The sequence below is a fragment of the Athalia rosae genome, chromosome 1 (assembly GCF_917208135.1).
Source record: "Athalia rosae chromosome 1, iyAthRosa1.1, whole genome shotgun sequence".
Classification (NCBI taxonomy): Eukaryota; Metazoa; Arthropoda; class Insecta; order Hymenoptera; family Athaliidae; genus Athalia; species Athalia rosae.
The window spans coordinates 29204054-29226721 of NC_064026.1; the positions used below are offsets into that span (position 1 = coordinate 29204054).

General features: G+C 42.9%; 1 protein-coding gene across 9 annotated transcripts in view; it reads right to left on the reverse strand.

Moving 5' to 3' along the window:
• Window positions 1-22668, reverse strand: part of LOC105683743 (mitogen-activated protein kinase-binding protein 1) — a 55487-nt gene that overhangs the window by 27734 nt on the left and 5085 nt on the right. For 5 of the 9 annotated variants that reach the window (XM_025746723.2, XM_012396571.3, XM_012396570.3 and 2 more), the window contains exons 2-3: window positions 19641-19679; window positions 11210-11399 (exon numbers count right to left, since the gene is read on the reverse strand). In XM_025746723.2, coding sequence (XP_025602508.2) covers window positions 11210-11293 — 84 coding nt within the window. In that variant the 5' untranslated portion in view covers window positions 11294-11399; window positions 19641-19679. Of the gene's footprint in view, window positions 1-3135; window positions 3452-5077; window positions 5277-11209; window positions 11400-19640; window positions 19680-22668 lie in introns of those variants that run through there. The other 4 variants (XM_048648853.1, XM_012396566.3, XM_012396567.3 and 1 more) reach the window with 4 other exon arrangements.

Genomic DNA, 22668 nt, shown 5'->3' on the forward strand with positions numbered 1-22668 from the left:
GGACAAGAGTTACGCACACACACGTTGACGAATAACTAAAGTAGGTATACGTAAGAAGTAGGCATATCGTCACGTGTATTATCGTACAGCTTTTAAAGAGGCGTGGGCATCGCTGTAACCGCGTGAATTTTATAAACGAAAATGAAGAGCTGGCCACGTTGCGAAGTTTGTTCGTTCAATCCGCTCCGATGCACCTACAACGAAACGGCGCATAAAATATCGAATACATCTGCGAATTGGAATTCGAATTTTCGTCCAATTCCATCCATCGCCAATTGTTCGAATTCGTCGTTCGTCGCACGAATTAAATGCGTCCGCATTAATCGTACGTTCCCGCGGACATACGCGGCGAAGTTTGTTCATGTGTACACGTGATTAACAATCATCCCTGCTCGAAATAGCATCGCATTGTAATACTAAGGCCGTGTATATATCAACGAACTTGAGATAACATCCAAAAGCTCCTTGGAGCCGAGTCTCTGAGGTCGTCTCCATGGTAGGGAATCGATCAAACCTCCGCTAAAACGAAACAATACAAATGATGACCCAGAAATTAAGACGAGTTGCTTCCAACGGAGGCACGAAGATTGATCTCTTTCTTTTTTTTTTTTTTTTTTTTCATTTTACTAAAATAACTTTACACTCGATATAAGGAGAACATTTTTTTTCTCGTTGGATCAATAATAATTAGACCAGATCGCACCCGAATATCGAAAGCACGATTGTGAAAATTGAGGAGCTATAACGGGCACGTGGAAAAAAAACCTACACGGTAATCGTCGACTGCACATTCGCGCTCAAGTTGACCGTGAGAAAATTGTCGCTGGGATCCGGAAATTCTGGTTCTGAATTTTCTAGTCTCGTCTGCAGTTATTCGTTTCCACGTAAACGTGCGGTGTATCGGGTAGCCGGGCGATCCGGCCTGGGAAAAGATATTTCAATGAAATCAGAAGGATCGATTATCATTTTGGGGGTAATAGTAGATGATGATACTTTTCAAGCCTCGCAGAGAAGGCAGAGAGAAAATGAGGAAAAGAGGAAAAAAAAATGGACGATGCAGCTGGGTGTTACCTTGCTATATGTAATCGACTTTACCCGCATCACAAAGCGACCTTAGACGGCATCCTAATCTTATTTGCGAATGAAAGTCGCTGGTTATGACGGCAGAGAGATATGACGATGATCGCATCGCTCGGGGGTGTGCGGAATTAGCCGAACAAAAAAACGCAGGGATCTGAAGGAAGCGAAAAAGGAATTATCAAAAATTTGATTACACTCCTTGAGACTCGAGAGGGGTCGACAAAGGATGAAAATCCCACTTTTTTTCTACCATCACTTCCCCTCGTTCCAATCGCTCAGAATTAGCGCGATAATCTGCACATTCAATTTTCGATCACATGCACGATCGTTTTTCGTGGGACTCGTTCGTCACATCCGTATTTTTCGCCCTCAGAATCTCGTGACGAGCTTTATTTCCTTTACCTTTTCCTTTTTCGATACGATCGAGTGGACGTGGGACTTCGTTCGAGGCTTTTTCTTTTTCGTCTACAACCGAAGAAGAGCGAGTCGGTATCGCGAAACTGCGGAATATAACATACAATGCTCGAAATATTGCCGACTTGACAACGTGCAGACACCAGCTGAAATTGCGAGTAAAGTGCAGTCGAGTAATATAATACAGATGCAGCCACTCGGCGTGGTGGAAACGTTCGTTAAAAATCGATAAAAATTCTGGGGGGTTGCCGAAGCCCAGAGAGTTTAAGATTTTTTGGACAGGATAAAAGTTTAGCCAAAAAAAAAAAAAAGGAATCCAATCCGAAACAAGGACCGATGTAACTCTATTACGCGCTCGCAATCGCTTCTGAGTTGAGCCCGAGATAAGGATATATCCGAAGCGCACGCACGTACGTGTACGCATTATACCGCACCGTTTAGAAAATGGGGACGCGAAACGTACGGCAGATAAGACTCGTAGAATAAATTGAAAGAGGATATACGATTGCGAGAAATCATGTTTCTTGTTTTTTGGTTTTTGTTTAGCAAAAATCGAAGAGCCGAAAAAATGCAACACCGATTGATTGACGCATATCATGTGGATAACGTGTATACGACGTTCGATGAAAAGTGGGAGGTGTACATACAACAGACGGTGATAAATATATATGCATATAGGTATATATTTGTACGTTCGCGATATTATTCACGATATTTGTACGCACAACTAGGCGAGATAAATGTTTTTCATTCACCTTATCGCGCTCATAGTGTATAGCTAGGTCATATAGTTATACGGCTTGTAAATATTTAAATGTAACTAGGGCGCGCGTATATCATACCACGTAACAATAATTCCTCATTATAACAATATAGTTTTCACTCTAGCCGCATACGATTACCTCGGTTCCGTCGTCGGACCAAACGATAAACGCACGTATGCACGTATCTAAATTTATACGAGGTGTCTCAACGGAAAATCGCAGCCGATCCAACCAAGAGTCCAGTCATAGATGGGAAGAATCGCTTTTCGCTCTAAAAGTGTCCGACTAGATTTATTCCTCGCATGAAATTCAACGTATAAAAAAAATAATTGGACACTTTTAGCCCTAAAAGCGGCTTCCGGGATTCGGAATTTAACGCGCTCGCCTAGCGATAAGGCGCACCGAATTTTCATCCGCCTCTGTCTCTGGACACGGCAAACGATATTACGATTCCATTGTTCGCGAGGGGATGGCTCCGGTCACGATGCACATCTCGAAGGCCAAACGCGTATACACGATATGGAATACATTATTGGCACCAGGTATACAGATGTGTGCGACGTGTCTGCCGATGGGCGGAAACATATTCCGCACGTGTGCATACGTCGTCGCATCATTGACATTACACTCCGCCCGACGATCGTCGCGACCAGACTTTTTTTTCTCTCTTTATTCCTAATTTTTTTTTTTTTTTCTTGCTTCTTTTTCGTTTTTTCACGCCGCGTAAATACACGTGTGTACAGGTGTGCGGATCAGATGCCCGCACATATATATCGATATACGCCCGCGTACGTCGTTCGAGGTAAAATGATCGTAAAACTTAATCACTATGATCTGTGCATCCGTATCATCGAACCAATAACGGGTGGATCCTTACGTCGTACGCTGGAACGCTTTCCTTGTCCCGGACAACGGGCGAGCTGTTCCTGGGAGCGATGAGCGACATGGCGAGAAGACCTTTGTCTCTTCGGACTCTTCCTGTCTCGGTGCGAATTTTGATTTCAATTTTTTGATTTTTTTTTTTTCAGACGTATCCTCGCTTCGATCGACACTGTTTACAATTTTTTCTCCTATCCTCTGGTTGTATCCGTTTTTATTCGACACTGTAAAATCACCAAACTTCTTTGAACTCCCGCATTTTTTTTTTTTAGCGCACCATCACTTCTGTCCAAACCGTTGACGCTGCAATGATTCTGCGTTAAAAGATGAAGGAGAAGAGAAAAAAAAAAAAGTAGTAGAATGGAAATATAAAAAAACTCGTCGTATATGGAGATCCGAATAAGCGAAGTTCGGGTGAACTCCCGTAAGGTGTTACATATGAGCGTAGTATGTATGTACGTGGGGAGCGCCGATCATATGGGCTCGAAACGCGGTGAATTAGAAATAACGAAGTTTGTAGTGAGTGAGGTGAAAAGTAAAACCGGTCCGACTAACCAACTAACACAAGCGCGGCACACTTTTACGGATAAATTTTTACTCGCCACACGAATACCGGGTGTTATACAATTGTTGTATCGTTAAATTTTCGTTGCCTTTAATAAAACGTTACGTTGGCGAGTATAAAAGGTATCGTCGTCGTACCTGTTACACGAATGTACAGTAGGTAGGTAGGTATGTACGTAGAGACGTTCGCATCTCTCAGCTGTTAAAATATAGTAAAATCCGCTTTCTTGTGAGCGAGAACCATATACGGTAGTCGTCCGAAGTCGCGATGCACACGCGTTATTTCTGTTACGTGAAAAAAAAAAAAAAAAAAAACAAACAAATGGAGCAAAAACGCGTTTTTTCGTCTCCAATAATTAACCGGTCGCAGTCAAGTTAATTTTTAGACTGATCGATGAAAATTTAGCACTACGTATGTAAACGAACGCATGGACGGCGATTAATTAATTTCTTCGAGATATCGTAGGAGATAAGAAATCGTAATGATTGTCGCGAGGATTTTCGCTCGAATCTCGTATCGTCGAGACGTCCCGGTCGAACGAATATAATATATCGGAGCCTTTAACGTTACGACGGAACGGAGGTAACGCCTACCGGGTGTGCCTGTTATAATTTAATAAAATAATAATCTTCTTTACTCTCGGCATCATAATAGCGCAATTCAAGCTTATTTTCACACCTTGACGTCACCGTACGCTACGATGTTAACAATTCGTGTAATTATTTCGTTGTTCGCGAGCAGGTATACACTATACACCGTACATTATATTGTACAAGTTCGTAATCGTGTAATTTCGACTGAGGAAAATTTTGCGAACCGTTTTTCAAAATACGTTATCACTTTTTTCGTATCCTATGAAAAAAAGTGATAACCGTGTATAATTACATCCTATACACGTTCGGTTTCCTATTTATTTTTTTTGCCTCTTTTACGAATCTCCGTTTCTTCCTTCAATTTTACACTCGCGCCGTACATTACCGACGTACAGACTGTAGATTCGCGGTTCGAATACAACGATTCGTAAACGCGGCGAAGAGAGAATTATCAATCTTGAATCCGTTTAACTCGCGTATAATTAAACACTTGTACACATACCTAGACCAATTACGTACAGAATTTATCTTCGCGGAACGATTATTATGCGATCTAGGTACGTAAACACGCTACAACGGACGACCGATCATTGCGCAAGCTTCGATCCGATCACGTGCTTTTCGAAAAAAAAAAATACAAAAAAAGAATCGAGTCAACATTCATCCGATTGGATTCGACCTAGAGATCGCGTGGTGCACGTGCGTGTCGTGGGTCAGTGAGCATTTGATATATCCGAGGATGAATACGAAATGAATGGTGGATAAAAATGAGGATATATTACGGCTCTTTTGTCCCGTAGTTTCACATTTTCATTCACATGATGTTGAGGAAAATTTTCGCATCACGGGTGATCGGGTATTCGAACTTTTGATTTCGACGTTCGCCGAACGCGATTTCTGGCGGACGGGAGGGGGAGGGTCAAAACCGCGAAACCGCTAGATACTAGACGATAGTCACACCGGCCGTCCGACTTCTGACTGAACTCTAAGCACCGCCGGAGCTTTCTCCCTCCCCAGATCCCCCTCCATCTATTTAACGTATATCGAGTCAACCGTTCTCACCTTCGCGATATATATATACACGTATACTTGCTCGATACCCGATCAAAAACGCGACCGCCTCAATATCCCGATTCATCGCGATTCTTACGAATCGTCCTTGCCCCGAAACGCGTATATCCGCGGATTCACCTGCGAATACCCGTACGCGTGTACCTATACAGGAGATACGGTGCGATGATCCAATTTTAGTAAAAAATCGTCGTCTGATTAGGCGTAGGTGAACCGACGCGGATTTTTGTCAGACGGTGGAGGCGGATAACGTCAGCTGACGAAGAAACCTGTTACGGGTGTACAAGTATAAATAAGAGCGCGTAGTGAGAAAATAATGATAACAATAATCCTCGTACCGGCGATCCAATGAACGGAGGAGCTGTTCTTAGGGTATTCGAGATTAACTGTATAATGCACGATTTACTGTACAGTATACATACCCCGCGGGATCAAGGGTCACTGGAACAACGGAGTCCCTTTTCATCCCACTACCTCATATCCCACCTTTTCTTTTTCTTTTTACTTTTTACGCTTCTTTCCCCCTCTTATTTTTCGTCGTTCGGTTTCCTTTCACGGACGAACTGATGCGATGTCCATTGATCCGTCCTCGACGAGATATGAATTTTCGTTCCGCTAAACTTCGCTCGATGTGTGTGCATATACGGATGATAATTTCGTTACATCGCGTGCGGTCTGTGGTCTTTTTTTCCTAGGGCTGTTAGCGGCCGGTTTCCGTGGGGAAAACGTGGGGGGAGATATCTCACCCCAAGTTTGACGGGGTGCGTCAGAGCCCCCCGGTCTAAGTAATTATAATACGAGGCGTGGCTCGTTTGTAACTACCGTCGGGTTGTAGACCTTGTGATACATGAGTGTTATCGTCCGCAAGCTGCACTAGCAACTAAGCAGATATTGCGAATCGAAAGGGTCGTCAACCTTGTGAAAAAAAAACAAATTTTGAAGGGTATGACGAGATCGAGAAAGAGAGAGAGAGAAATCGTCCTCTCGTTTGACGCTGGATTGATACGCGCGCGAGTGAAATTTTCTAGCTAGGAATCAGCCGAGTGGGGTAAAATGTCGGATAAATGCAAGTACGAGTTAGAACCGTGTAACTCGACGAGGATTACACTAAAATGCTTATCAAATTAAAATCTCCCGTAGCTACTGCACGCCTGACTAAAAACAAAAGCGACAGCTCCTCCTCCAGTGTGTTGAAGTTACGTGTGGCTGCACCGATACGAGAATCGAGATTTTTGCTTCTCCATTTCCTCTTTCATTTTCTCTGGTTGTGAATAAATTTTTTTGGATTTCCGTAAACGACCAACTAATTATTCCGCAGGCTGACGGCGCGCAGTGTTCCTACTGACGATTTTTCGGAATTTTTTTTCAGGGTTTTTCGATTTTAGTGATGAAATTTTAGTGATGAAATTTTCACCACCCGGTACGTGTGCACAGGTATACGTATACATGAGCGATAGGAAGAAACAAACTGCGTAGCGACTCATGCATATTTAACGTAAAGCCGTGCAACTTTAATGCGCGAATATACATGGATTATACGGCTTAAATGATAAAAACGAGCGCGGCGAGGAAGTTTATTGAATAATGATAAAAAACTAGTTACCTACTCGGGAGCTATGTATATTTCGTGGATAGAATATAGGTATATCCTGAGCGGAGAGTCTGCAGATGCGAGGTCGGGATTCGCGGGTGCAGCGATCATCGCGAAATTTTTAAATTTCGCGACACGTGAATTTCTTATAACCTCTGCAGGGACGTGATTCGATAGAGAATTTATATCGCGTAAATTATGCAACGGTGATATTCGTTTTCGGGATATTTGTGTGATGGGAAACATGGAAAAACGATCAACGTATAAAATGTCGGAGGTGATGCAGTACGCGTCGCTGCAGGTAATTGATTTCGTGCAGTTTGCAAAAAGTAACTTTTCTGGCAATTTCATGCTGTAGGTAGAAAATTCTATGATATAAAAAAAGAATTTTTGATATTTAATATACGTGAAAATGATTGTAACTACACATATTTTCCGTGTGTTTCCATTGTTTAAAGAAACCAGTTCTGATGTCAGATGAACATTTTTCATTTCGTGCTCGTCCTCATTGATCTGTCTATGAAATTCATCAAGTTATCTTCAATTTATCGATCAAAAAAGTGAAACATTAAGGATATCTCAATGGGAAAAATTCATAACTCAATTTACTCGACGGATTCGTGTTGAAAATTTTTTTTTTCCTTTTATTTTCTTAGCATGGAGGCAGAATTTGTATCTTATGAAAGAAGAAAATTTTTCGAACGTGGAAAAAATTTTTTACTTAATATTTTGAGGTAGCCCACTCGTTTTTTGAATAAATAATTAATCAAGTGGGGTACTTCAGGCAATAAAATTTTTTCCAACTTATGATTACTCGATCGATTGCATGAGTAGCTGATTTTGGCTTTCAGATTTGAATTCCTGAGCTGATTATATGTGAGATTACTCTTGAAGAACCAAAAGAAAAATCGATTTTTGAGCAAAAAAGAAATCATTGTTTTAATTGGGGTTAATATGCTTTTCTAACGTATTTTGATCTCAGGAATCCGAATCTGGAAGAAAAATTGACCTATCTTTAAAATTAACCGAGTTATCGCCAATTTTCAGCTTTTTGGGGCCAAAAATAAAAAATTGATTTTTTAGTCTATATTAATGTAATTTGAGCTCAGGAATCTGAATCCGAAAGAAAAATTGATCTATCTGCAAAAATGACCGAGTTATCCCCATTTTTTCACATTTTTTACCATAAAAATGGAGATATCTCGAAGGGAAAAAATCGTAGCTCAATTTGGACAACGGATTCGTGTTCCTGAGGTCAAAATACATAAGAAAAGTGCCATACGATCGATTTTAAAAAATAAAAATTTTTGGTCAAAATTTGAAAAAATCGTAAGGGGTACCCCTTGGAAAAATCTCAAATTTTGACGAAAAATTTTTATTTTTTAAAATTGATCGTATGGCACTTTTCTAATGTATTTTGACCTCAGGAACACGAATCCGTTGTCCAAATTGAGCTACGATTTTTTCCCTCCGAGATATCCTCAAATTTATGCCAAAAAATGTGAAAAAATGGGGATAACTCGGTCATTTTTGGAGATAGATCAATTTTTCTTTCGGATTCAGATTCCTGAGCTCAAATTACATTAATATAGACTAAAAAATCAACTTTTTATTTTTGACCCCAAAAAGTTGAAAATTGGCGATAACTCGGTCAATTTTAGAGATAGATCAATTTTTCTTCCAGATTCGGATTCCTGAGCTCAAAATACGCAAGAAAAGTGTAATACAATCAATTTTTAAACTACTTTACTTTTTGCCCAAAAATCGAATTTTTTTTTGGTTCTTCAAAAGTAATCTCACATCTAATTAGCTCAGGAATCCAAATCTGAAAGCCAAAATCATCTACTCATGCAATCGATCGAGTAATCACCAATTATTCGCTGTTGGGAGCAGAGAAATTAAGACATATCGATTGGTTTTAGTCGTAGACCCACTTTGATTCTTCGCAATCCAGGCATGGGTCGAAATATTCGAATTCCTCAAATTACCAGCAAGCCCGAGCTTTGTTGGAGTCAGCGTAGCCAGCAGCGTAGCGCTTTGTTGTGAGACGTCACCTTCAGGGCTGAGCAGAGGTGACGCCCCACAACAAACCGCGCGCCCGTGGCTACGCTGACTCCAGCAAAGCTCGGGCTCCCCAACTTAACTTCAATTTCAAGTCAAAAAAAGAGCATGTCATTTTTTGATGTTATACTTGAATTACAAAAATAATAGGAAAAAAATTTTGAACAGTGAACGAGTAAAAAACAATCACAATCGACGATTTTTAACTATTTTCTATGATTTTTGACCAAAACAAAAATCTTTTTGCTGGAAGTACCCCACTTGCTTAATTATTCATTCAAAAAACGAGTGGGCTACCTCAAAACATCGAGTAAAAAATTTTTTCCACATATGCAAAATTTTCTTTTTTTACAAGGTACAAATTCTGCCCCCATGCTAAGAAAATAAATAAAAAAAAAATTGTTTTTCAACCCACCCTAATACACATGATCATATAAAGTCCACATACTAGTTGTGTTCTAATTCCTTGGCATGTAGTTGCCGCCTACGCGGTAATATGGACCAAATGAACTTACCACGTTATTCATATACCTATATACCCATGCCTAGTCAAGGATATTTTTATAAAAATTTGACAGTACAGTTCATCTCGAGCACGGCATGTTGTGCAAATATTATGTAATACATACAACTATAATATACACATATATACCAGCTATATTCGTAGCTACAGGAAACCTGCTCTCTTACAGATATTCGCCTATCTCTACGACGGCTGTCAATAGCAAGAATGTTTGCAAACATATTACCTCGTTCCTTACTCAACTGTACATACTACATATAGCATCAAAATAAATATATACCAGCTATGTGCTGTACGTTTACTCTGCATGTGCCGATGACACAATCTCCGCATGTCGTTATACGATTATATTTTTAACGGATGAAATAATTTCCTATACAATAAGTATACGCGGCGTGCAAAGATATCTATCAATGTTACCCACAACGGACGTTTTAGCAGATTATTTCAACTAGAAAAAAGTGAACAGTTTTCAGTTTGGCCCGATGAACAACCAGCCTCTGCTCGAACGACGGGGCCGTTTGATTTCGGAATTAACAAATCGTACGGCTATATTATCGTGAAAGAAAAAGAAAGTATCTACCGCCGCAAAAAGGAGAGAAAAAAAATGGAGAATGCTAATCAAGCCGATTGTTCGCTTGTAATTCGTGTAACGTGGCGTCTCTTCTGTACGGTATAATAGACACGAGGAGAAAGATTGAAATCTTCATTTAATTCAATTGAAATATCCTCTCCCGGTAGACGTTTACCAGACACTCGTGAGACCGCAAAAATGTCGAGGAATAATTTTGAATAGTAATCATAGGATGAAAAGAAAAATGTCAAACTGTGAAATAAGTCGAACAAGATACACGTACGGACGTTGATTTGACGTAGATCGCGATTAAAACGGAATTTTCTCACGCGGAGTTGCGAGATCAAAAAATTTTCTCAATATTTTTCTGCTGCAGAAATCTATTTTACCGTCCTAAACGACGACGAGATCTAGGAGCGATCGTCGTAAACGGAGAAGCGAATAAATTACGAAGATAAGTAAGTTACCTACAACTCGTTGACCCTTTTTTTTTCCCGTCGAGTTAGTTTTAGTTCGCTCGTTCTCGCAGAGCTCGTCATTATCGACGTCGAATCTAAACTACCATCGCCAACGAGTAGATAGTGTGCTACGATTTTCTCGTCTTGAATTTTCGAGATATTGAAAACTTGTCTGAAAAATTTAAGCGTCGAATATTTGTCATTTGATTTACCTACTCCTCTCAGACGTGTCGTAGACGACGGGTAAGGAATCGAGTGACGAGAGGAGCGACGAAACCTCTCGGCGAAATTTTCGCCCTCGAATTCTTTGAAATTTGTCAAAAGGTAATTCGATCAACGTCCGAAACTGCTTTTAAAGCTAGCGAGCGAAAGTCAATCAACTTTGAATTCAATCAACTTCAGTTGAGTCGAGGCGACCGATCGGGTTAAACGGGGACTAGACGTGTACACAGCGGTTCGAATCGGTCCCTTGCACGAACGAACGATTTGCTTGTATCCATTATTTCATCCAGCGGCGAGGGATTCGAATCGATTCGGAGGAAAAGCGAAACGTATTCGATCGAGGGGATGGCGGAAATATTAGCCCGGAACTTGAGCAGATTAAGAACCGCGTTGAAACCTTTTTGTGCGACTCACCCGATCTTGAATCCTGACGTTTTCCTGGCCCCTTTTCAGGCTCGGAGCACGAATAACTTTGCTGGTAAGCGGAGGATCCATCATGGCGGACGATCGTCTGAGGGTTCGGGGAGCAGATCAAAGAAAATAATTTCTTGTCAGGGTTTCATCCTCTCGCAGGAGCGCGCTCCCTCGTCCTTCACATCACTTTCTGCAACAATTACGGAGAGAGAACAACGAAATGAGTAAACGATCGCAATAAGATAACGATAAAAGTTCGATCGAGGGACGTGCGTAATGAAAAAAACAAAGCGACAAAATGCATACATCCGAAATGCTGTTGCGTGCGGAAAGAGATTTGTTTTTTTATTTTCTTCTATCAATTAAAAGAATTACGCATATGTCATTATTTTGTTGTACACTCGGTGCGGCGACGTCTTGCACTTCGCTGTACATATATGAGACATGGGAGTGGTTATATGGACAGACGTACGGGTACGTGTATTAGATCTGCACACATATAGGTGTGCTTACTCGTGGCACACGTATAGGTATGTATATAAATATATGGCGATGCGAATATAAAAGAGAAAAACGTCGTTACGCAATCGAGCAAAGTGCGGTCGGACACGACGCAATCCTGAGCCCGAAGGTTGTGGTTTTGACAAAAATATAGGCGAGTAAAACTAGCGAAACGAGAAATAATAATTTATGCAGAACGTGCCGAGGTATTTTAATAGTGTCATTTCAATTTCTGCGATTCGTTTTTTTTTTTTTCATTCCTTATTATTTTTTCTTGCGTTCCATCGCAACAATAACGCGTCGACGAATACGGGGTTCGAAACGATCGTTTCTGATGGCGCGAGATAATCGACCGTCGGTCCACCTCTCGTGGGCCGCATCGAGAGAAAAGAGAAACAAAAATTATCGTTCACCGGTTCGCCTGGTCCGGAAGACGATCGTGAAAAATCGATTCTCGGGTGAAAATTGTGCAAACGATTTCTGCGGATCGGTGTTAATCGCGACGCGCGACTGCGGCGAATCGTTTCCAATCGGACGCGAAAGTCCGATTCGAACAGATCCCCGAGCTAAAATCAACGTCGGTATGAGGAGTTAATTGTTACACTGCGATCGGCAAACGTTCGTGAAAATTTTCCGTTTATACACCGTTGTACACGTGTGTACGGTGCAGGGCTTCGAAACTCCCAGACAAACGGCTATACCGACTCGCCCGGTGTGCAACGAAAAGCACGAAATCGATACGTACGAGACGATGTTATTATAACGTTCCGCGTGCGATGGAATTGAAGCTGTCGAATATTTTCTCATTTGCAATAACAGCGAATACGATGAGAAGAATTCGGATCACCCTCGAAGATCACTTTCTCCATCGAGGTATAACGAGGTTTTATTCATTCATTCGTTCAATTTTACCAATTAAACGAGTGCGCGCAAAAATATCGGAACGAAACGCTGACTGTTTTTTTTTTTTGGCTCCAATGATAAAATCGGAGTATCGATTTCCGGCGGCTGTAGTTTTTATCGGATGCGGTAATACCGATCGAAGATTTTGATGATCCGGAAATAAATCGAGCGAACACGTAGGTGAATACCGCTTAAGTTTGTAGATAATGCACGTACGTACGTACGTATACAACGTAACGCTGAAAAAGAAATTTCACGGGTAGCGCGGATCTGCGCTAGGTGTATTCTCGAGTAAGTTTGGCCTAAAAATAAATTTCGCCGAGAGCTGATGAACCGTGTCGCGTGGATTGCACCGGTTTCGAATAAAACAAATCATCGAGATCGCGGTGTACTCGAACATCATTCGTTATACTCGGCGGCTCTCGGCTGTACACGCCGCGGCACGTAAATCTCGCGTTACATAGACCTATACGCGTTTTAAACACCCAATTAAACCGGGTCGAACTTAAAGAGATTTGTGGGAACGAAAGCAAACGGTTCTATAATTATTCCCTCGAAAGATTCGATTTTCGCAAAGAAAACCGATTTTCTTCGTCGGATACGTTTGCCGACCGAGCGTAAAGAAAAAAAAAACAAATCATCACGTCCGTGGTATTTTTAGTAAAAAATTTTTTTTTACTGCACGTAACTATAATATTAATTTTATCGCCATTGTTACATCAATTTAAATGATATTACAGTCGTGTCTGCGCTATCTCGTTATCTCCGTCGTGTGGAGCGATAAGCCGGGCGAACGCGGAATATGCGACGACGATGATGATTTATCGACGCGATACGCGGCGGCTTACAGTCCTCTGTTTGAATATTAAAAACGAACGAGCGTAATCAGCGAATATGCGAGTGCGAAACTTAAAGGTAGCTGAGGAATCGCATTATTCCGTTATACACCGGCGCACGGTATCAGCGTCAACGTTCGCGGTATAGGTATGCAGAAAAATCTGACAATGCGCCTAACTTTCCCTTAAGCTACTCGGCTGCAGCAGCGGGAGCCGCTGTGTGTAACGGGCAAATACAGCAACGGCAGACAATCGCGAAGAATCTCGAAGGAATTTATATTAATATATCCTGTTCGCCCACACCGGTCCTGGTTTATTATTTAGCGACCCGCCCCGCTTCGTCCGTGTTAACTTAGCCTCCTTTCCGTTTCTTCATCATTCCCTCGTTCTTCCACCCTGTTTGAATTCATATCTTTCTTTCTTTCTTTCTTTCTTGTTTCGCGCGACGAAATTCTCTCCTCGCTCCAAACTCCAGCGAGACGAAGGTGAGGCGTGTATTTTTTCATACATGTATACTTAAAAAAAAAATACACGTGAGTCACGTTATACCCGCGGACGGGATATGTCCTTATTGCGAAATGGTGCATCGCATATCGTTAATTTATCGATCGAAAATATATTAGCGCCGATTATTCGATTCACCGGATCAAATAATAGCTCGATCCTCGTCTAGCGGATGAGCTTCTTATGTATATATATACGACGATGATAATTGACGTATACGTACATGTAAAAATCAATATATATAATAACTTACGTAACTCTGCGCCGTAACCCATCGATCTATGCCGGAATATACATGTGTACAATTGACAAACGTATACACACGTGCAAAAATAATATAAGAATACCCTTGAAATCGAGCATATAAGCGACGGGCCATCAGAGGTGCGGCCGATCGTGTGCAACGCTTTTATTTCTGCCGACTACGTTAGGCATCCAGTGTTTGCGCGCGTCTTACCGGTTGGGACGAATTATTTTTCATCCTCATTTTCTCAACGCCGTACGACTTTGTACGATATGGAAGCTGAAACTGTCCCCCCCCCCCCCCCCCCCCTCGTTCGCGAACGCTTCGAAATAATCGTCGTTACATTATTATCACGATAATTTACGCGTGTACCGAGAATTATACACGGTCAAGATTAACCGATAAGATTTCGGAGATAAATAGGGCGAAGGCGATCGTAAATTCATCGATCGAACGCACGATCACGTAAGAAAAGAGGAAATCGCCAATTTTCGCCACGAGAATATCGTTATCACCGCGGAATCGGTAGATATATTATACGTATGCACTTATATTCCAAAGTCTAAGATTTATTTCCGCCGATTTTGTAATATCTTTGAAAAAAACCGTGACCTAGACCGTGCAGCTTTTTAAAACCGAACAAGATGCGCGTACCTGTGTATCTGTGTACGACTTTTTTTTTTTTTTATCGATCTCTGCAATCATCGCGTACAGATAAGATGCGAACGATACGTCGATACTATACGTGGATATACTACGTATCGCGGTAACACGCGGTATCGCGTCCGATAACTGGAAAATTTATTCAACCGACGGAGAAGAAGAAAAAGGAAGAAGGAGAAAATAACAAAAAATCGGCTAATATGCAAATTGAAAATTGAGCGAATCGGTCGCGGTGGGATCGACTCGCGGCGCGATCTCCGGTCGAGTAACTTTAGACCCTTTTCCATTCTTTTCTATTCACTTTGGCAAAGAGAGCGTGAGAGAGTCGGTGACCTAGCCTACTGAATATAATAGCCGGTCTCCGGCGCGGAGAGACTCACTTGCACCGGCTATAAGAAATACACAGATGCGTGTACAGATATTGTAAACGTACACACACGATGTGCTCCGTGCAACTATCCCTTCCTCTCTACGTGTGTATAAATATAATTTCGAACCATATATGTAACAAACATCTAATATAATACAAGCAACACTCTCAGCGTTTCTGATAAATTTTTCGCTAATGAAGACATCAATTTGGCACAGAATGCATGTCTATCTACATAACGGTGTACATATTTATTGCATATCATATATGTACCATATCTATATGATGGTCCGAAAAAAAAGGAAAGTCTTTTTCTCATCACATCAGACCACTCCGAACGGAATAGGTATTTACGTACGAGGTGCACACGAGTATGCGGTGGTATAAGATCTACAGTAGACGAAGGTATAAAATAGTACGGGGGTCGGGTATACGCGATACACGAGAGAGTCGCGTACCGGATACGTGCCCGGTGATCCTAACGATCGACGCGCGACCGGACCCCGCGGAACCCGAAGTACACATAGACGGAGGACGCTCTGCGTCGAGGTCAAACGGAGGAGAGTAAAAAAAAAAAAAAAGTGTCGATAAAAAAGGGAAAGGTGGATAGACGAAAAAAGAGCGGAGGAAACAAGGCGTGCAGTAGATGGCGAGACGCTATAGGGGGTTTGTTAAAATGCCGGGTGTCTCGACGGCGTTTCACGGGGATCGCGAAGATGATACTGTAAAAGGAAACTAACTTATACGGCAGCTGACGAGCGAGTTACTCGACATGGAATCACCCGATAGCCGAGTGTATCTCGCGTCGCTCCGTTGAGTCTTCGGCTCGCGGGTTTTATCGCGTTTAATATCCACCTGTGCGGACAAATGTGTAGCAACGTGGGACAACCCTCGGCGTGCGCTCGACGGTTGTTGTTGTTGTTTTTTTTTTTTTTATTGTTTTTTTTTTTGCGCCAGCGAAACAGGGTCGTCGGTTAACGAGATAACGCAATTTCCGAAAATATCTGGTCAACGTTGGGGGGGCAAATCTTCGAGGGTGACGAAATTTCAAAAGTCCCGAAACTCTCTCGCTTCGAAAGTTCGGACTTCTTTCGCTCGTCTCGCTTTTGTCTCCGTGCGCCGGGGGACTGCGGACAGAAGAGCGTAGACGACGCAAGGAGCGTCGTACTCCTCGAAGGAATGACTAATCGACTTTGTCTCGGATCGACTTCCGCGTCGCGTTTGTGCGAGCGCGAAAAAAAGGAGTCGTTGCCCTTAGCCGTGAACGCGAAGATCGTCGAAACGATCGCCACGAGCCGCGTATCGCCTGCGATCAACTACTCGTGTTTCCCATGCGTCAACGGAATTCTTCGCTTACACGATTTAGCGAAAAATTTAGCGCACGCCGATCGTCAAATCTGGGGTATGCGACAACCGAGCTTCGTTGATTCTTTCGACTCTTTTTTTCTTCTCGCATTTTTGTTTCGTCTGTTTCAATTCCATACTCAACGGACGCGAAGCTGCACGTGCGCGATACTCGGCAGCGTTGTACGTACGTAACGCAAATCCAGGAGCATTTAAACGGGCTCGCGTTTTACCTAAAGCGGGGTCAGGGCCGCGAAATAATTCTCCACCGTGCTACGTGTGGTTAGCCTACATTGTGTACACACGCGGTATACAGGTCCGATCTTCCGAGGATAGGAGAGTGCGTTGCGTATACGCTTATTTTTACAATTAGCGCGAATATATCGAATTTCATTGAAACGCGCGCCGCGTGGATACGAGGCCGGTGCCGGGGCTCGAGGTCGTAAATCTGACTTCCCTACATGCAAAAACTTTGGAGAGTGAACCGTCGTAAATGGATATGTAATAGAAATCCTATATCGCTATTTGGGTCACGATGAATCCAACGTACGAACTTAGTTGGTATACCGTGTGTATACGTACGGAAGAAAGAGGTAAGGCATTCGACGCGTGTGTGTGTGTGTGTGTTGCACATGCTATATACGTACACGTTGGAAGACATGATTTAATAGACACCCGTATTCCGAATGGAATTTGCATATCTCATTGTTACAGTAGCTAACCGGTGTACCGTCGATTCCGCATCCATTTCGCTCGATTCTGAAAACGAGGATAATATTCGCGCGGCGGCCTATGCATCTCCGCATGTACGTAGAAAAGTCGTCTTTCACCGCAACCGGGCGATTTGACGACGATGATGGGAAAGTTCAATAACGAGATCCGCGCGCGCTCACCTTTTCATTTCAATTTTCACCGTTCACCCCGATCGATTTGGAAACTGGAAGATAATCCAGTTTTTCATCCTCCTCGGTCGGGCGTCGCCCGGTTTCCATCGTTTTCGTCATTTTTCCCCATTTTTTGCGAGTCGTGCGCGACAACGAAAAATACGGACGTCAGACGGGGAGGACGGCGCGAAGCGTGACCACCCTATCCTCGTAAAATGCAGTTTATACTTTAAACGGGCGTTATCATCCGTAGTAGTTGAAAACTTACGTGCCGATACACGTGTGCTCTCTGGAAGAGCGCTTTATACTTTATAATACGTGCTCCGCAGTACGCTCGCTCGCCATATACGCGTTACAATATCGTATATTACCGAGCCGAAGAATTCCAAAGCAAGGCTACGCGCGGAGCTAAAGAGACAAAGAAAAAGGGTCTCCTTCGCCTAGAGATACTCCGCGTCGATACAGGGAGAAAACGGCTACAACTGTTTTTACCTTCGCTAATTATTACTCTTCTTTCCCCGCGCCGTATTATAATACGTTCTTTTATCCGCATTCCTGTATTACCCGGTAGTGCACGCGTACCGACCACTTTGAAATAACGCACGCGTGTCACGAAGAGATGCGCGTGAATTATGATACGGTACAGACTCCGTGGAATCGTTTTTTTTTTTTTTTCTCTGCTAATCACATTTTGCATTTTCTGCTCCCATATCCGGCTTTTCACTCTCGTCCGATCGGCCCGAGACAAAGAACGAGCTCAATCGCGATTTTACGCAGGTAAATCGTCGCGTCCCAACGCGACCTTGTAAAGTTCGCTGAGACGACTCCCGAGGGAAAAGTTGCGAGTTAATTTCACTCGTCCCGTTTTCGCCGAATACCGCGCCGAACCGCCGCCACCACCCGCCGAACAAAACTTGGAATACACGAGCGAAAAAGTCGGGGAAGAAAGAAGGTAAAGCTTCCCCGTTCCGAAGCATTGCCAATTAGCGCCGGATGTGAATAATTGAGAGATTAAGAGATTGAGAGAAACATGGAAGGCGTCGCGCGACGCGTATAACACACGTACGCGAAAGACGGGGAAAAACTGCGCGTAATAATTTTCTCTCCTCTTTGCAATCGTATTAATATAATTACTGAATGAAGTCCTTTCAGGTGAAGCGCGATATCTGATATCTCCGGCAAAGGTGTTTGCACTGCTAAGATAACATGGCTTTATAGGTTTACCCTACGGTTCTGAGGTGCCGTAGAACGTAGGTAAACTACCGAGGCGACGACGACGACGACGACGACGACGGTGTTGACTCTCCTTTATTGCATCGCGAGTGAGAGATCCTCCTAGGTACGTACGTACGTGCGGCTAACGTAAAACTCGACGAAAAAGTCGAGGAAACTATTAAAAGCGAACGCTCTTTTGAGCGTCCCCCGAGGCGTTTGCGTTCCTTCTCTTTTCTCTTCTCTCTTTTTCCCTCCGTCCCTCGGGTCGTGCATCTCTCCACCTCGGAATGGGAAAATGTAAAATTTGCAAATAATCGTCAAAAGTAGGAAAAATGGACGCGCACGTCTGTCACACGTGCACGAGGATACGTGCACATGGCACATCGAGGGAATTGGAAAAATTTAGAAAATTGAAAAAGCCATGTGTGTGTACCTGCGGCTTCTGGATTACGGCTACCTGGTGGCAATATGTATATCCCGTTGTACGCCGTTTCCGATAGGGCGACACACGTCGAGCTCGTTCAACAATTTGTCGCAGCCGAATAAATCCGGCGTTATAGGTGCGGTGGAAGGGTACCTACCTAACCTACGTTTATTCGTGGGATACACATATACACCTAGCTTTACCAGAATTTTGCGTGAAAAACGTGGAGCTGGAAAGGCGGAGAGCGAACACGGATCGCCGGTTACCAGGACTGCAGCGGCAGCGCGGAATATAAACCTGTGGATTATCGACCTGCAAGCAACGAACGAGGTTGCAAGCGCGGCTTGATGATACCTCCGGTACCTTCCTACCGCACCCTGTAGCGTTACACTCCTCTACTCGACCGTCCTCCGCTTCTCCTCAGACTTTTTCCGACGCGCGGACTAAATTCCTCAGAGCTTATTCCATCCGCGGATGTTCCGCAAAAGGTGCGATGTCCCTAACGTTTATCCTACAATTTTCAAATATTTTTTTTTTACTCACTTATCGAGTCTTTGTTTCTGACACCGCGTCCACGGCGGTCTGAAACAAAGGGATTGGATTTTCTTTATATTTTTCATCGATGTAACTAACGTCAATTTTTCAAAAGTTACGGTTTGGGGGATCTAAGATATCACGAGGTACGAGTTGAAGGAACGCAGAGATGAACTGCTAGCAGGAGCTGATCCGACTGCAGCGAACCACGTTTCTCTTGTATATTTGGTAGCGGCGTGTAGAGACACAAACAACCTTCGGTAGTAAAGTTTCGGTGCCTGGCGATATCGGGCCATAATTTCCCATTAGATACACATACGAAGCGACGCGTTAATAGTAGCGCGAGCAACGTTAAGAAAATACGCAGATTTAATCTTAGAAACGGTTTTACTATTACCGTAGGTAAAACGGAAGATATACGGTAGTGTAATCACCGAGGGGTTGTTTCGACCCCGTGTACACGACACCGAATATTCAACTTTTGACGAAAGAAAAAAAAAACTATTTCGATCTATTTCCCGAAGTCCAGTCGCTCGTATCGTCGATGGTCGTGATAACAAGGAAACCCTCATTATATCCTCCACGGCTATATGGCACGTGTATTGTAATAAATTACAGTTTTGACGGGGGTAACTCGCGATCGGATATACCCACAAGAGTGACCGTGATAGAAAATAGCGTTCCGGAATATACCGGAAGCTCGTGAACCGCGGAGGTCGTTCTCGACGCCTATACCGACGCGGCGAACTTGAAATTACCTTATATCAGGTTAATTCTCAATTAGTTCTCGTTGCGCTGCGAAGGTTGTTGATCGACTCGTCGGGTTCTAACGCAGCTGCCGCGTCGCCGTGTGCTGCACGTGTCGCTCTAATAAAACGGATAAATAACCAACGATCTGCGGTCCGACTGAAATTGAAAGAATTTTTACTACACGCGATACGCGTCGCGCGTTGTCGCCTCCAGAAATGGAATAAGCAAAATAATGGGAAATGACGCGACGTGTGCCCCGCTGGTCTGGGACGGGAGCCGGACCACCGCCGTGATAATGACAACAGTAACTGTAACGACAATGATAACGATAACGCGGCATCGGGGTGAGTTTGACACGGTGCAGCGGCGAGGAGAATATCGAACGGGTGGGTTATATTCGCGGCGCGAGGGTGCGAGACACGTAGGCATGGCAACTATAATACCGTCGCTCGGTCCGTCGGTCTTCTCTCTCTGCGACGTACATCCGAACGAGTTATAAATCGCAAAGGGAAGAACGTGGGCGGATACCACCCCCCCGTCATAGCCTCCGCTCGCGGTGGTGGATCGCAGGTAACGCTTACGAGGAGAAAGGATAAATCGATCAGGTAACGAGAGGTGACAATTTGATGCATATAAACAACGAATCGATTCGCTTGTATAGGTAAGAACGATTCAATTCCGTGAGAATGAACTTTCGACGACGCTCGAATATACGTTTGACAAAACGAATGAAGAAAAAGTTGAATTATATACTTCTAAATGTAAAGTGGTGGGAATAAAATACGCGTCAAGTGTGAAAAACCGATACGTATAGCGTACGCGGCGTTGTGAAAGAAATAGAGTGTAGTTGGCTGCAGTATATGAGAATTTTTGAGAAGGTACTTCTAGGTCTAGCACACTGCAGTACAGTGGGTACCTGTACTTGAAATAAAAGAAAAAAAAAAAGGACAAAAGATGAAAAAAAAAAAGCTCCTCCTCGTCGTCAGCCGTCAAATCGACGTAAAAATTTTCTCGGTTGTATTAACACGAGCGCGGAATGAAACTTGTATTTTTTTTTCTCCTGTACGCCTCTTTTTTTTTATTCACTTTCAATTTGTAAAAGCACAACATGAAGTGCTCGCGATATGCACTTCGACAAATTGAGCAATACGTATACCTGAGCAAATTACGAATCGGCTAATTTTAATTGTGATACGACGTTCGTTCGCGGTGAATCTTGTTTTTTTTTCTTCAAATTGCTTTTCATCAAAAAAATACAAGGACAAAAAATGGAAGAAGAAAAAACGATGGACAAGAAAGGAAACTAGACAAACTTCTACGTACGTTGAGACGGTATAACGCATGTGATATATTTACCCAAAATTCGATTAGGTAATGGTTCTTAGGCAAGCGAAAGAAGGCACGAGTCAATATTAGGAAACTTTTATTTGCCCAATTTGGAAATTATGATAAAAAGGCGCGGCCGATCGAAGAGCTGTCCAGACGTAATATGTTAAATTAATGTGCAGAATCGTTACGGCGCCCAATTTTTTGATTCCTCATTAATTTCGTTTTCAATTCGGAAAATCTCGGCGCGAATTGTGTACGACAATTAAAGGAACGAAATAAAATACGCCTGCGTAGATATGGAAAAAAATTTTTTTTCGTAATAATCACGAGTAGCGATGAAAGAAGTTTTGATCGAATAGCGAATAAAATTACAGAGAGAAAATATTATTAAAAAAAAATATAAATAAAATGCACGCGGTTTTAATGGTTTCGCGAGTTGATTCTCCCTGACTCTGTATGGATATCGCATCCTTCGGATGATAACCTAAGCGGATACATCGCACCGCGTATCCATAAGTATGTATCCTCGAGTTTTTTCCCTCGTCGCGTAAGTTAGGGACGAAATGCAAAAAAAAAAAAAAAAAAACATAACTATGGCAAAACTGTACGTAACATTAGGATGGAAAAGAAAAATTGGAAAAAATTTCATCCCATTTTCTATTTCGCAATCACAGTCAAGGCCGCGGATGACGAGTAGGTGGTATTCAACGCACAGTTGTTCTTTGAAAAGGAGGTTACCGGTTCAAAAGCGGAAGAGTTTCAGGAGGACTCTAAAGAAGCAATTACGATCATTATGTACACCGCTCGGAACGAGGTACAACAGCGCTCGTTGTGCGAGATTTGCAGTCCGTAGTACGACTGTGTAAAAAAAAAAACACATACACAGCGATACATTATGAGCGGTACCCGCGCGAGACAGCCTTGGACCAAACTTGTCAAAATTTTCGTTCGATCTACC